This window comes from Hoplias malabaricus, chromosome 13, assembly GCF_029633855.1.
Source record: "Hoplias malabaricus isolate fHopMal1 chromosome 13, fHopMal1.hap1, whole genome shotgun sequence".
NCBI classification, from domain to species: Eukaryota; Metazoa; Chordata; class Actinopteri; order Characiformes; family Erythrinidae; genus Hoplias; species Hoplias malabaricus.
The window spans coordinates 24,436,903-24,452,592 of record NC_089812.1 but is presented as its reverse complement, the minus strand read 5'-3'; the positions used below and the strand labels follow the sequence as shown (position 1 = coordinate 24,452,592).

Here is a 15,690-nt window from a genome sequence, read left to right as displayed (position 1 = left end):
CAGCTGACATCTCTACCAAATATTAAAATAACAATCTGCAAAGGCCATAACATGCTTTGTGGGAAATAGTATGACTTGTCATCTCAGGGCTATGGTGATGTTAGGGAACGGAAAGAAATTAATAAAGGTGGAAACTGTCTACTTTGACAGTTGTAAATACACCACAGGTCAAAAAGAGAGAATGCTAAAGCATGATCAAACAAGAAAGAACAAGACCTTAGGTGAGACAAAAGCGCAAGTTAAAAAGATGGAGAGAAGCACCTCATGCTGTCTACATTAGTTCCTGACCTCCATAAACAAAATCCAAATTGCTGACCCCAACCCTCATTGGAAACAGATGTTTGAGACATGAAAGTAAATGAACGGAATAATGAAAGACATCTACCCTCTGCTGGAAGTTTACAAGCACTGCAATCCAAGATGGAGAATTAAGTTTATCCTTTCAGAGTTTCATTCACAAGACAGTTCTTGATACTAGAAAGTACAATGCCTTTGATTTGATGCATTGAATAGTCATTGTGGATCAGTTCATAGATAAGTCAATAGCTAGTTCATAGGTCTTTTACTGAAGAATTGGCCAGGACCCTGAAGGTAGGTTTTCTTGAATTTTGAGATTGCACCTAACGAAAATAATCCCAACCACAGTGCTAACCCAGCACAAGAAATGAGGCACAGCTGAAATTTGGCATTGACTGAGGGCAAGTCTGGCTCTGCAGCTCAGCCACAGGTCAACCTTGTGGGCAAATGTTGACATCTGGCCCGTATATGTACAATAGAGGAACTCAAACCTGGCTCTTGCCATTTGTTCATGCATTGGCCATCCTGATCAACTCAAGGGTCTTTAGGTCAGTGTCTTGTGAACTTATTTTTTCCCCCACAATAAGTATTTTTTACTTGTGCAAAAAAAAAAAAAAAAAAAAAAGTAGACGGGGGTTGGGGACACTTTGCACAATGGTGTAAAACTAAATTGGGCAGGGGATGATTTGAGAAAGTATCCAAAAATGTGTACTCATTGATAATCAAGGAACCAAGACCAAACAGGTTCTGGTGTTGAACTGGAATTATGGGTTCATGGCACTATTCTGATAAGGCCCCAAGGGGTACTTTATAACCATGCCAGCCAGATTTGTACCAAATGTCTCGCCTCACCAACTAGACAGATTAAATCAGTGTAAAATGCACATTGAAAGAACACAAGATACATTTTTATTAAAGTCCATTTATTTGTATAAAGACATCATAAATCTTCCTTAACAGTGAAGGGACCAAGGGTTACTTCTTTGATGTACAGGTCTGCAAAAGAGATGACAGTTCAGACAGCCAACAAGAACATGTCAAATGAAACAGTCCCATTTTTAATTCCTCATTTCTGCCCTTTACCAAATCATGCCATTGTGAGCTGAGCAAGACATGGGGGACCTTCAAGAATCACTAGACAGTGGTCAGTATTCTTTACCTTCACTTGACAGATCTCTTCCTTTCCTGGAGGCCATGTCACAGCTGGAGTCACAACAGCTACACAGCTGGTTACCACCATACATTGCAGCCCACCTGTATAGACAAGGCAGTGAAGCTGTAAGAGCCAGGTCCAATGAAAACTAAGACACTGCAGTCCACAGATACATACCCATTGTTAGAGAAGGAACAAGCCTTGTGTTCAGCATCAACAGGGGAGGATGCTGCATTTACTTTCAGTTGACAAGTAATGTAGATCTGCAGAGAAAACAGTTTAAGAGTTCTGACCAATATCTAGGCTAGTTTATGAAACTGTCCTTGAAGGCAGCGCCAAGTCATTTGTTCTGAACAGCAAAACAATAACTTTCCAGTTTGACTCTAGCCATTGCAATTTCCTTTATCTGAACATCCAACTTCAGCTAGTCAATGTGTTTCATAGTTTGCTCCTTTTCTGTGGCTAATACCTTAGAGGCTAAATGAGCAAATACAACCAGTCTGACCACACAAGTCAGGCTTGGTCACCTAACTTGGTGTAAGCACTTTGTCTAAAGCCCAACTTACAAAACCACTGGTGTCTTCATGAAACAAGAATGCCTCGAGCTGAAACTGCAGCCTGTCAGCTTGAGTCTGAGGCAAGTACTGAGACTTTGAGCCTGTAAGCTTAGCATCCAGCATACACCTGGAAGAAAGATGTCTCAGGTTAGAGCTTAACCATCCCAATTAGAACTTTCCAGATAAAAACTGAAGGGGTATAAAGGAGTAACTTACCCATAATTGTCAATAAAAGGGTATCTGGGGACTGCATTTACATCAGGGACAGCAGTGGCCACACAACGGTCCACAAATAAACGAAGGGGCACATGGTAGTACTGCATTACAGATGCCTCAATATTGATGAGATCACCAAGATAATACTGGTTAGATGGCCTCTCATATACCCAGTCATCTACAAGATGAAATCCCAATAGAAAACTGCGAATTAATTTAAAATCCAACCAGAATTGGTCCTACATGCTCTGACTGGATCTTGTATGGGGACCAGCAGGCTTAAAGTAATAGGCTACATATGGACCTGCACTTATTACAAGATTCCACCTGTCCCCAAACAGCTACTATAATACAAACCCATCATGAGCCTCAGGGAGAAGACAAGATGTTCCTGCCCAAACTCAGTAGAAGCATATGGTATCCAAGCAGGCAGCAAAGCATTGCTGCTCACATTGTGGAGCCTGTATTGAAGATACAGAGATGCTGGATTACTTAACCAAGCCATTTCAGGCAAGTCTACAGATATTGTATTGACAATACCTTGGGTAGTGACACTCAAGGCTAACAGCAGCACTAGAAGTTCTTGCAATGGGAACACCAGGAGAAATGGGCATTGACGCATAGGCAAGAGTGAAGCTATACACCAGCTCATCTTGAGTCAACTAGAGAGAAACAATGTTAATCAAGAGCATATGCCAGAACTGCAAAGCATCCCATGACCATACACTTACACGTAGGGAACTGTTGCAGTCGTGCAGTTCTGATTGCAGTATGAAAACCTGAGCATCAGAATCTTCCCCTTGAACAGCACAGCCTCCCAGTGTCAGAACTGAAGGATCAATTACTATACCAGTCCCAAACAGGTCTTTCTTTACTTCCACATAGATTGAGTTGTCATTACACTCTACTGCTACAGCCTGAACCTGGACGGGCTGCTGTGGCTCAAACTGTACAGGTGGTGGCCTTGTTACCTGTGGCACTGGAGGATAATGCCATGTTAGTAGCTTTGAAGGTCCCTGCAGAACTTGCTGGGACTGGAAATTCATAGAATCTTGCAGTAGAAATGCAGGTAGAGAATTCTGAGGTAGTGGTTTAGCTTGAGCTTGCACTAGACTTGGAGAACCTGGAGGAGGCACGTTGGTATCTGTTGGCCAAAGTGCTGCTGTTTGTAGAGTGGTTAATCCTAGCCGCCGTGCCTCTGAGAAACCAAAAGCAACAAGCAGCACTACTGCAAGCCCACCTTGTCTTAGGCCCATTGCAACTTACCCCTTAAGAGCACACACTTAATACAATGAGTTGCATACTCAGATTTTATGTTTTTTTTAGGCTTGTAGCCCCACCCCTTCTAATTAGCTTGCCCTCCCTTTGAACCTGTGGAGCCACTCCTAACACTTCTCAGAGGTGACATCGACCAATGCTTCCCTCCTCATGGTGTATGATTGGGCAGTTTTTAAATGTGGCCTGTCACATGAGCAGATCACTCATCTGCATGGAATAGCGCACTGAAATAAGGCAGATTACATTGAGATGGATAGTAAAAAGTGTCCTTTATTTAGGCTAACAGGCAGGTTATTTGTTCTTTACAGATTACTGTGTAAACCATCCTCCCTTTGGAGATTACCATAACATTAAACCATGGGTAAATAATTGCTGTGTGTGGTACTTTGGACAATATCAAAACTCATTGTGAGCATTATTTCGAAGTTAAATCTTGGTGTATTCCATGACATCAAACACACATGATTAAACTTTAGTTAGATTCTCCCAGACCAGGGTTGGGAGTCTGTTAATGCCTGGCCCACACTACAGAATAATCAGACTGATTTGCTCCTCCCGACTACAGCAAAATGATTTTAGGGAGATCATCTTTCCAGATCTTCCCACTGTGTGGAGTCTATAATCCAATATTTATTCCTCCAATCTTCTCCCAGTTGTGAAGTATTAATATGAAACGTTCAATATTTATGACCCACAAACCTGTAGTGTGGTGGACACTGACTCTAAGGTGTGAAATGTGATGTTATCATCAGCCTAGCATAGCAAAGAGAGGCTCTATTCTCATTATTACCAGTCAGTGGAGCATCACAATGATTATGAAGCTGGAATGTTAAGGTAAATATACTAGTGTTTCTTCTATCAGCACCAAAAGATAAGATAAAATAGTGAGAGAAACCAGTTATTATGATGAAATGTGTTGGGAGTATATCTACTTTCTGATCCACCACTGCTGTGACCTTAGTATTGTGCATTATTTCTGTGGTGTAGCGAATTTCTCCCCCACATAGACATAATACATCCATCATACATAACATTGACCTCATTGTTTCTACATTCATTGCCTATTTCATCAGCTCCACTGACCACTTTATAGACTGTTATATTCTTGTTGCTCTGCATACTTTGTGCACCTCTTAACTCTGTAGCTTATTGGTCTGGGCCTTCCTAGTGCAGGTATGTGGGTGGAGAATCGTTCTCAGCGCTGCAGTTACACTGACTGTTAGTAGTAGTGGTGTGTTAGTGGACCAGACACAGCAGTGCTCCTGAAGTTTTTAAACCACTCAAGTGTCACTGCAGGACTGAGAACTGTGAGCACAGATGTAGGACTAGGTGGAACCACAAATGAGTTATGTCTCAAAGTGGACAATAATGTGATCCACTCTTACAAGCATAACACACACTGATGCAACCTCATATCACTAACATCATTTTGTATACCCCCTTAAATCAGAGAGAGAGACAAGACTATTCAATAAGAGGACTCCAAGTTTATTAACGCCAAGATGAGATATTGGTGCCAATATTACACAATGGATAAATGAACTGCAACACTTCAGTTTCTTTAGAGAAAGATCACAAAATCATGAACATGGAATAATCAAACACAGAAGTAATTCTTTTCCATCTCACCTTTTAATATACATCACCCAGACATGTACAGATACAGTTTTAGGTGTAGATGTAAGTTCTTAGTCTTATGAAGCCTGGGAGTGTGTAGAAGTAAGCCAGAAGAATTATGATCAGATGTTTACTGAGCAGAACTGAAGAACGTGAGGTTGACTTTGTAATTAAGCATACTCACTTTTGTTTAAAAATTCATGAGACAGATAACGCAATTATACAAATATGTCCAAGTTTGAAATGGTAGATTTTAAAAGTACATCAGAAATCCTAAACCTACAAAACTGATCGCTGACAAACTCTGAAACAGTCAGGCAAAAAGGCTCTGATGTTTTCTTAATCCATAATGAAACAGTCCTCTGCTGCTCCCAGAAAAAAAAAAAAAACAACAACCATATTTCTGTGCTCTAAGAAGTAATCTTCTAAAAGTTTCTAACACAAAAATTAAACTCATTTTTCCCCCCTCCAGAGAAAGACACATTCACACACAAATATTGATACAAAAAAGGCTTTCCAACTTAAATTTGCTTCTTTTAATTCAGACATCTATACTGTCATTGACAACCCCAAATGGCATCAAACAACCCGGCTGCAAGCAAGGGTCAGGAGCCGTTATGATTAAGGAAAGATGGAGGTTTAGAGGAACATTCTATCAGCTGTATCTATCATATAAATCACCAAATGAAATCATTGTGAAACCCCTGTCTATTGGCTTCTATTATAAATGTTTTGAATTAAATTGTTTTCATTATTCCAAATGTGGATGTGTTGAACCTGTTACAAATATGAGTGAGGAAGCAGGGGTTTCAAAGCTACTGAAAACTGAACACTATTACACTGCAAAAAAACCTGACTACGATGACAAACTCGTCTGTGGCTGGGAGTCCCAGAGAATAACTGGCCTTGCTCCCTTGGTCTAGGTCTAAGTCTCTTCTGAGGGTATTGCATTTTTCATCTCCAGTTGCTGAGCATTTGCTGAGAATCCAAGAGAACATAAATGGCCATGCTCTTTCTAGGTGGTTAGAATGGCTCTCCCTCATCACCAAGCACAATACTCGCTAATATTGGCTGTTGTTCACTGACATTAAAAGAACTGGCCAGTTAATGTCCTCCTCCGAGCGTGTTGAGCTCTAATGACATGTTAGCAGCAGTTTGAAAAGATGCTGTTTCAACTTCACATGTTGCACTTCTTAGTAGCTTTGTGGAATTGGCAGTGGCTAAAACTGGGGAGAAAACTGATTTGATTTACAACTGAAAAAATTAATTATTAATGGATTTGTTGAATAACATTGAGTGCTCCTTTAATACTGCCCCAATTTTCTGTGTGTTTTGGTAGTTTTTTAGGTGTTGATGCATGGTTGAAAGAGGACAGGTTGATGGAGTCTAGCAAGCATGCTGCTTTCATAGCGACCAAGTGGCTCTAATTGTCCCACCTGCTTTTCTTGCGTTTTGGTGGATCGGGAACAGCAAAGCTGTCCTCTCCTCCTCTGTGTGACGCTGCCCTGTCTTGGCCTCTTTCTCCCCTCCAATCATCCCTCTCAGATCGTCCGTCTCGGTCCCGTCGGCTGCTGCTATCACCATTGCGGCTGTCTCCATGGCGATCCCTGTCGCTGTGGCGGTCTCTATCCCCGTACCGATCGCGTTCCCGGTCTCTCTCCCTGTCTCTATCCCGGTCTCTATCCCTGTCTCTCTCTCTATCCCTCTCCCTATCTCTATCTCTATCCCGGTCACGGTCCCCGGAGCTGTGCCTGTCGCCGTGGCGATGTCCATCTCCATAGCGACCTCTGTCGTCGCTACGCGGACTTTCTCCAGATCTCGAGGAGGATGAGGATGAGGAGGAGGAGGAGGAATAAGAGTCTGAAATGGAGCTGAGAGAGCTAGCACTGCTGAAGCCAGGCATTTTTGTGCCTGAATTGAAGGAGGAAGGAGGCGGCATGGCAGAGTACAATGGGGAAGACAAAGAGGTGGGGGACAAATGCAATTTGTCCGATCCTTCAGCAGCTGCTCCTGTGGGCAGAGAACTCAGACTTCCGGCACTGGTCCAGCCAGAAGAGCTGCTAGACTGAGAGCTGAGCTTGGGAGGGTTGCCAGATGCTGCTACAAAGTGGTTCTTGTACTGAGCCTGAGGTAGAAGGAAGGGGAGAGTTTTAAGTTAGTTACAGATGTCTTGTGAGATTTATGTATCTCCTGCTTTCAGTAATTTTTACTGAAAAGACTGCATGCACAGTAGTGTTCAGTCATGTAAAAAAAAAACTTTTGAAGAAATAAAGTTAATTAAGTAGTGACAATGTGTTTTTACCTGAAAAGCTTGCTTCATGGCAGACATACGATCTCCCATTGCACCAGTGGAGGGTTTGTAGGCTTCATAGTTACCAAGAGCAGAATTACTGCTGCGCTCCTGTGTTAACAGGAAAGATCCAAGTAAAGAAATATATAGATAGCAATACTGTACTGAATAAACATCATATCACAAACATGTAGCATGTACCAAAGAACAGCACAAGTTTATCCATACAGACTGTTCTCTTATATAACTATTACACAATCCAAACTGCTGGACAATACAGAGTACAATATTATAGTGGAGGAATAGATAAACACATTACATTAAAAAACATTGTAACCGTTTTTGTGTTTTCTTATAATAAGAACAAAAATATTCTAGGTTGATAATACTTTACAGAACTAATCCTCAGCCAAGACACTGCATTTACTGCTGAGACACTGAGAAACTTACTGAAGATTCTGAGCCAAGTCCAGGTCTCTCCCTGTAGCCTAATCCACCACCTCCGATATTCAGTTTCTTCCCTTTTCCTGCTTTAAATCGAGACTTCCTAAACCAGGAATTCTGGGAGGAAAGTACAGTAAACCCTTAACAGAACTGATAATTAGCACCAAACTTTATTTGCATTATTCAGTTTGACATTTTGTGTCCTAATGTGCTTTAAAGTCTAACACAGTGTAAGACTAAAACATAGATATGCAAGAGAAGGAACAGGGAATGGAAATAATGGAGCACCTGCATTGCCAAATCCATCAGGTCTTTGGATACACTCTGATTGGCTCCCTCCAAATTCCGAACAAGATCACCAGCGAATGAGGCATCTTTGTTTGTGAGCAGTGTGTAGGCCAAGCCTTTCTCCCCAGCACGACCTGTTCGGCCAACCCGATGTGTGTGTGTGTCAATGTCCCGGGCAACATCATAGTTCACCACTGTGCGGATAGAGGGAATATCCAACCCCCGAGCTGGAAAAGGAAGAAACAAAATAGAGACAAAAAAAAAATTAAATGTTGTAAAAGGACGGAGTAAAAAACAGCAACATGGAGAAAAAAATGGTTAGTGTCAGATAAAACTACGTATTAGGATATACAGGGGTGGCACTTCATGAATTCATTTTTATTCATTTTATTTTGATTGTTTTCTAACTGAATCTGAATCAGTGTTCTTTTTTGAGTATATAGTGAACATTATCAGTATTTAAAAAACATCAAAAAAGATGCCATGTAAATTATTTCCTCACCTGCGACATCAGTGGCCACTAATACGGGGAGGTTCTTTTTCTTAAAATCACTGATGACCTTGTTCCTCTCGCTCTGGTCCATGTCTCCGTGCAGCAGGCCCAGACTGTAGCCCTCCTGCTGTAAGTTGTTTGCCAGCTCCTCTGAGTTTGCCTTTTTAGTGACAAAAATCAGCACAGAGCCAGAGGAGGTGAATTCCACCAATCTGCGAGTCAACCAGACCCATTTTTCAGAACCGTTTGGCAACACCTCCACCAGCTGGGTCACGTCCTCATTCGCCTGAGAGAGGGAGAGAGTAAAACGGCTTTAATGGTCAGTCTAACCATAGGAAATGGAAAATATCACATTAATTTCCCTTAAGGCAACCACCCCCCCCAAATGTATACAGTTTTTATTTTAAGTGGAGTCCAAATTTTGGTTTCTTTCTTACAATGTGTCTGACACTTTATGAACTACCTTGACAAAATTCAGAATTTCATCAGCACTTTTATCTATTTTAATATATTTAATTTGATCTATTTTCAGAATACATTGTTTGAAATTATCCAAAAACTCCACACAGATTGTGGCAAGCGTGTGATGCCTTAGTTCATCACAACGCTTTTTGGTGAGTATCTCTTACTTAGCCACATAGCTCCAGTGTAACACTAAAGGTAGAAACTTGCATGCCTAACATCTCCCGATAACTCTATAATGGGAGAATGTCGATGGAATGTTGAATAATGTGCCAAATTGCTGCACCTCTCCAATATCCCCCTGAACAACACGAATGGGGTCAGTAAGAATATCCCGTGCCAACTTTTCTATCTTCTTCCTGAAAGTGGCACTGAACAGAAGAGCTGAGGGAGAGAAGAAATACACAAAGGTAAAGACGGATGGTGAACCTGCATGCACATGTAAACCCATCTTTTTCAAAAGCAGACAAACACACAAACTAACCACTTACTCTGTCTGTCTGGTCTCACATGACTCGCAATGGATCGCACCTGATACTCTGGAAGAAAATGCAAATGAGAATACTCCATTCAGGAAAATCACAGCAACACAACATTTGCCTTTTTTTGAGAAAAACAACACAACGGAAGAAAGCTGCAGAGCAGTTAGAGAGGCATTGGAGCTCACCAAAGCCCATATCAAACATGCGGTCAGCCTCATCAAACACCAGGTAGGTCACTCTCTGCAAAGATGTGGCCTTCTTCTTCACATGGTCAATCAGACGACCCTGAGAAAGAATAAGACATTCCAGCTCAAAGTTTAGTCAAAATAAAATCCATAACTTCAACATATGTTATATATCTTGATGCATGTTTCTGGAGTAACCAAGTTCATAAAAGTAAATCACCAAATATGAGAAAATGCAAAGGAGCACACGCCACACCCTGTACTTTGCCATGACACCAGCTGAGAGGATGCAGCCTGGGGTAACAGAGAGTACTTACCGGAGTGCAGACTACAATTTCAGCTCCCTCCTGTAGAGCCTTGGCTTGTTCCCACATACTGCCTCCTCCATACACAGCCACGGAGCGCAGGCCATATGCCTTCCCAAAGCGCTTACACTCTGTATGGATCTGCTCACAAACATACACAAATAATCATATCTCCTGGGAAGATAAATATAGATGAGTTCTAATCCTACATAACAGTCACCTATTATGCAGACATTCTCATTAATTCTTCATGAGGCAGAGCTCTCTTCCTGATCATTTAAGGTTAAATCCATAGACATAGGTTTTTCTTGTCACTCATTACTGAAATTATTTCCCTGGTTCATTTAATTTGAAGACTCTAACATGTTTAATAGTCATTTCTTTCATAGTTTTACCTCAATGCATTTATTTTAATAATTCTTCTCTTTTTATTTTAACATTCTTATTTTTCAGTCTATTTATACATCACCATTTGTTTGTTCTTTGTACTTTAAAATGTTGTTGTATTGCCATTGCAGCTTTAATATTTCATACACATGTATGGACTGCAAGATCCATCATTATTATTATTCCTTCTTTTGCTAATGCATCATTTTCAACAGAAAATGGCACATAAAACTATCTATAACTGTTCTAAAAGGGCTGCCAAATTTAACTGTTCATTAAACATTTTCACAATATTGGCCTTTGCTGTACTGAAAGTGAAGCTCATGCCCTCAGCCTCTCCCCAGCCCTTCAAACCTGTTGACAGAGCTCTCTGGTGGGGCAGACGATCACAGCAATGGGCCCTTCTCCCTGCTCCAGCTCTTTCTGATCCATGATGTGCACAAGCATGGGCCAGATGAAGGCGGCCGTCTTTCCACTGCCAGTTTTAGCAATGCCAATCATGTCCCTGCCACTCAGGGCGATAGGAACACCCTAAAAGAGAGAGAGAAAAAGTTAAGTTGGAGTGAGAACACTATGGAATAAATACTTATGGTTATAATCCAAGATGACCATAGAGATATGTGGCAAAGATAAGGATCTGAGGAAGTTGTCTGCAGGAGATGTAGGTTTTTGCATTTCTATTCAGCCTGGCTTTATTTGACTCACTGTTTCAGTAACAATGCTGCTTTATTTATTTTTAGATAAATATTTCAATTTAACTTTATTTACAGTTTATAACTGTTAAACCAAGTCTGTTTATAGTTCTGAGTTGTTGTGTGTATTATCTGCTGCTGTGAAAACACAATTCCTCTTTCTTTCTTTCCATGTAACAGTGAATCTCACCTGACACTGGATGGGCGTAGGCTGGGTGTACTCTGACTTCCGAATCTGGTTCATAAGCTGCTCATCAAAGCCAAAATGAGCAAAACTGGTGCAGGGTTTAGGAGGAGCAGCACCAGACACCTGTTCATCATAAACACAGTCATTTCACAAAGTGTGGAAAAGAACAAAATGAGAAAACACACAGCAAAAACACAGCAGAGGATGCTCAAAGCAACTGTGTGTGTGTGTGTGTGTAACAGCTAACACAGAAAGCCACTAACCCTCAAGTTGAGTTTCTGTCTAAGCTCCACCACTTGTGTGCCATTCAGGCTGTTCAGCTCCTCATGCTCAATATAGAAGTTCTTTTCAAATGGCGGGTAGTCGATCTGGAGGAAGATCACACAACAATCAGAAAGTCACATAGAATATTCTGTATATGGAAACAGGAACATAACATAATTTTACAAATTGATTCAATTGCAAGTATAACCATCCCTGTACCACATAAATTCAGAAAATGCTCAAAAAAAAGAACCAACACACACCAGGACTGTGTATACTGATATAATACTGACATTACACTATGTTATTAAATATTATGCTGTTTTATGAGAAACAAGACACCATCACTTGCACTACTTCAAATTTGTGTTTTCATTATAAAACTGTGCTATATTGCTCTTGAGGTATCACAAAGTTAAATGGTATTAATACTCTTGGATAAATATGCCAACTAATAATCATCTAATTCCTGGTTTGATATGTAGTGGCCCGATTAAAAAAATGCTTTAAATCTTCAGTCACATGACTGGCTCTAACCTACACTAGATTACAATAACTCTACACATGTACATTTAAAGTGACAAGGCTAATGCAGACACTGTACCTCAGTGTGATCAATAGGAGGCAGTGGCAAGATAATTTTTTTGGTGGTTGGCGCGATGGGGTTTCCGTCGCTATCATAGTCCACATTCTCCTCCTCCTCTTCCTGAGTCAGCCCTGCTGTGGGGTTCTCTGCCATGTAACGGAAATAAGCTTCCTGCACAGAGCAAATAAACAGTGTCAGAAATCCCTGAACAGCCTTAGAGCTTGACAAGTGCGAGCTTCAGGTAAAATACAAATAAAGAACGGTACTATCTTTCTGTCTTTGATGAATAAGGTTTGCAGGAAAACAAACTTTGGGTAATAATTATCTCCCAGAAAAACATCTAACAAAAAACAATATCTTGCATTAAAAAAACTACCTCAAACCAAAACTTAAATTCACTTTCATTGATCATTAATACTCTTTAAACTTTCTTCTATAAAAGTTTCAGTTCTGACAGTGACACTATCTATAAAGTTTCTTCAGTCACTGAACCAACCCACCCACTTCTCCAACCACGGAAGGGTTGAGTTTAACCTGCAAAAGTAACCTACGTACAGCTGTACTGATGAAAGGAAGGGGAAAAGAAAAAAAAATAATAAAAATGAATAGGAACTACAGATTGAGGCAAAGCAGTTGCTGAAGGCCATATGAGGACGTATGAAGATAGTAACTTCAGGAGGGTCACTCACTTGCTCATCTTCCTCTTCAATGTCATCCCGAATACCCCTGGAAGAAACAAGCGGAGAAAAAAAAACTTCCCTGCGACTCGCTCAATCACCCGAGGAAACCCTCATCCATTCAATCCCCCCTCTACATTTAATCCCTTCTACTTCCATTCCATCTCCCATCACCTACACATACAGTTTCAAATATATAAAAATAAGAGCCGCATGATATTCGGCTCTCGCTATACTATTTAACAAGCTTCCCACTATATATTGGGAAGATATAAAACTCTCACAGTGCTTTATATGAGTCATTAGTGTGTCTTACTTGGCTAGCTTTTTCTCTTTCTCCTTGTCTTCCAGTTTCTTCATGTCCTTGGCAGCTTGATTCTGTTATTGGTTACGGAAAGGAGATTATTCAGTTGCTATCCACAGCTCAAGTATATCAGTTTATGTTAGAATCAAAGTAAATCGAACATAACTACTCTTGCAGTAAGTGTCAGAAGGAATATAGTTATTGTTGAATCTCCCACTGTGTGAACTTACCTCCACCTCGGCCATAAAGGCGTCAAGGGGGTCGTCTTCGCTGTCCGAACCCCCTCCTCCTCCAGACCCAGACTGGAACTGCTGCCTGGTTGGAGAGTTCTCTGCTGGGATATATGGCAGGTCTGCGGTGCTTGATTCCTCCTCATCATCCTCAAAATACCTAGACAAGTGCAAAGAAGTCAAAGAGAGGTTTGTGTCCTCTTGTTCCTCTCACAGACACACTTACGCACACATTTAAACATATTTTACAATAAGAACAAATATACAGTGAATAAAACACTCACGCATTCTCCTCATCAAAATTTGCTCGTTTGGTTCCTATTTTGTAGAAAGCTGGAAGCTGCTGGTTCTTGCCATAACCTGGGGGCCCTGAAGACCCAAATGCTGTGTGCGCTTTTTGAGCCAAACGAGGCTCCTCTTTTTTACCTCCAGACAGAGAGAAACCTCCGAAACCAAAGCCTCGCTTGCCCCCTGGACCACCCTTGTTCCAGTTCATGCCTAAAGCTGCTGATATGCTGAGATAGAGAGAAAACCTGGGAAGAAATAAGAGAGATTAGAACCATAAAATCTGGGAGTCTTCCAAGAAACAATGACTGTAGATAATGACACTACTAGTACATGGTCACAATACTGTGATATCTATCTGGATTTATCCGAGAATTGCGATACTGCATTTACACAATATCATCCCCCTCCACAATTTACATTCCAGTGTACAAGAGTAATAGTAAAGCAGCAATGGTAAAACCCACCAACTATCGTTGTTATATAAAATACAAAATAAAGAAATCCACAGCCTGTTTTCCAGTTACATATTTTACCTGCGCCACATTATTTGGCCATTTACGCTATTTTTAAAAAAGAAAAACAAGAGTATATTAAATGCAGGGTTAAGAGACCGCACACAGAATTGCTAAACACGCAGCTCTAAAAAAATTTCCTTTCTATTGACCATACTCATAACACTACTAACGCTACTGGGCATTCTTTGGTCTTAACTTCTTCATAATTATTTAAGTCAGCTATTTTACCTACAGTTAAATCATTTGTTTGTGTTCTGACGCTGTTTCCATCGACCTTAGCTCGTTAGCTTAGCCGCTAGCTCGCTACATTAGCAGCTAACGAGGCACAGCAGCCAAGGCCAGGTGAGTGGTTTAGGACGCGGCCCACGCACGGGTCCCTATCCGAACAGTATATAATGTAGTAATCGGGTTATCAAATTGCTTATCCGATTTTGTGCTGTGGTTTGAATCGCATGAGATTTCAGAAGTGAACCTGAATCCGACTCTGACTCTACCTGAAGAGTCAACGGAGCACAGTCTCTCCGCCCCCCGCAGTCCGCTCAGCGCCGCTTCTGCTCTCGCCTCCTTTCGAATACACTCCGGCATCGGCCCAATCTGCGCACTTGCTCACTCGTGCACTTGCTGTGGTTCTAGGACGCCTATCTAGTATTTACTAATAACACACTTTTCAAAACCCCCTAATCATTTAAAAATTTACCTCTGCCCATTGGAATTAAAGGTATAGAAACGTTTCTAATAAAAAAAATTCCCTAATTTCATAATAGTGCATTAATGCACATCTCTACCACTAGTGTACAGCTCAAAAGCACTGCCTGGGGATTGCTTCCTCAGGTTTATGATGTAAGAAACCCTGGCTGTCTGAATCTGCTCATTTGAGACACTCATGTGTTCAAAGACACACTGGCTGTCTTTTAGCACATAAACTCCATCGCACATGTTAACACAGAGTGGGTCTTTACTTCATTGTGTTCCAGAAGACATAAGAAGTGTATACTTATTTGGTGTTTTGTCTCAAGGGACCAAATGTTATATTTCTTCTGGATTATAGACCAATAAGTCTAGACATACAAATAAAGAGAAGAATATATAGGTTTTAATCAAGTTCTTCAAAACACAATACCATACGTTAGTTTGGTAATGCTATTGAAAGGACAATACCCAATGCAAATGTAATAAAAAGTCATGATGGTAAACAGTGTATTTACAGCAGCATGTTGGCACCCTGTTTGAAGTGCTGAGTCTGTGTCTTGAGGTCCTCTGCCAAGGTCGAATTAAGGGACAAAAGATTAAGCTTATAAACATTCTTATAACAGACTAAATAGGAAATTAGATACTGCTGTCCTGGACTGTGTCCATTAGCAGATCTCTTTGTGCCCTTCAGTGAGGTCCACAAAATAGAAAATGCAGTTTTATTTATGGCTGTCTGACCAACACGTCATAGAATGAGGTACTTAGATGTTTAATAATTGCAAGTATCACTAAGATGCAGCTGG

At 40.9% G+C, this 15,690-nt stretch overlaps 2 protein-coding genes across 6 annotated transcripts; both read right to left on the bottom strand.

Moving 5' to 3' along the window:
- Positions 1-1,158: 1,158 nt before the first annotated feature.
- Positions 1,159-3,500, bottom strand: zp3e (zona pellucida glycoprotein 3e). Of its 2 annotated transcripts, none has more exons than XM_066641762.1 (8): positions 3,195-3,500; positions 2,764-2,885; positions 2,581-2,684; positions 2,224-2,401; positions 2,017-2,134; positions 1,628-1,713; positions 1,457-1,551; positions 1,159-1,293 (listed from the first exon to the last, which is right to left on the bottom strand). In XM_066641762.1, exons 1-8 carry the CDS (start codon positions 3,477-3,479, stop codon positions 1,238-1,240), a joined length of 1,044 nt encoding a protein of 347 aa, XP_066497859.1. In that variant the 5' UTR covers positions 3,480-3,500; the 3' UTR covers positions 1,159-1,237. The 2 variants fall into 2 exon arrangements, with proteins under 2 accessions (XP_066497859.1, XP_066497858.1); XM_066641761.1 differs by having other exon boundaries at positions 1,161-1,293; positions 2,955-3,500.
- Positions 3,501-4,982: 1,482 nt separating this feature from the next.
- ddx42 (DEAD (Asp-Glu-Ala-Asp) box helicase 42) lies at positions 4,983-14,770 on the bottom strand. Of its 4 annotated transcripts, none has more exons than XM_066642540.1 (18): positions 14,692-14,770; positions 13,679-13,927; positions 13,395-13,554; positions 13,177-13,238; positions 12,873-12,909; positions 12,202-12,354; positions 11,597-11,701; positions 11,337-11,456; positions 10,809-10,985; positions 10,080-10,208; positions 9,763-9,862; positions 9,587-9,634; positions 9,382-9,479; positions 8,643-8,919; positions 8,141-8,367; positions 7,859-7,969; positions 7,421-7,519; positions 4,983-7,243 (listed from the first exon to the last, which is right to left on the bottom strand). In XM_066642540.1, the coding sequence occupies exons 2-18, from the start codon at positions 13,888-13,890 to the stop codon at positions 6,542-6,544; spliced, it is 2,817 nt and encodes a 938-aa protein (XP_066498637.1). In that variant the 5' UTR covers positions 13,891-13,927; positions 14,692-14,770; the 3' UTR covers positions 4,983-6,541. The 4 variants fall into 4 exon arrangements, with proteins under 4 accessions (XP_066498637.1, XP_066498639.1, XP_066498638.1 ...); XM_066642542.1 differs by lacking the exon at positions 14,692-14,770 and adding an exon at positions 14,426-14,685; XM_066642541.1 differs by lacking the exon at positions 14,692-14,770 and adding an exon at positions 14,430-14,685.
- Between the last annotated feature and the right edge of the window lie 920 nt (positions 14,771-15,690).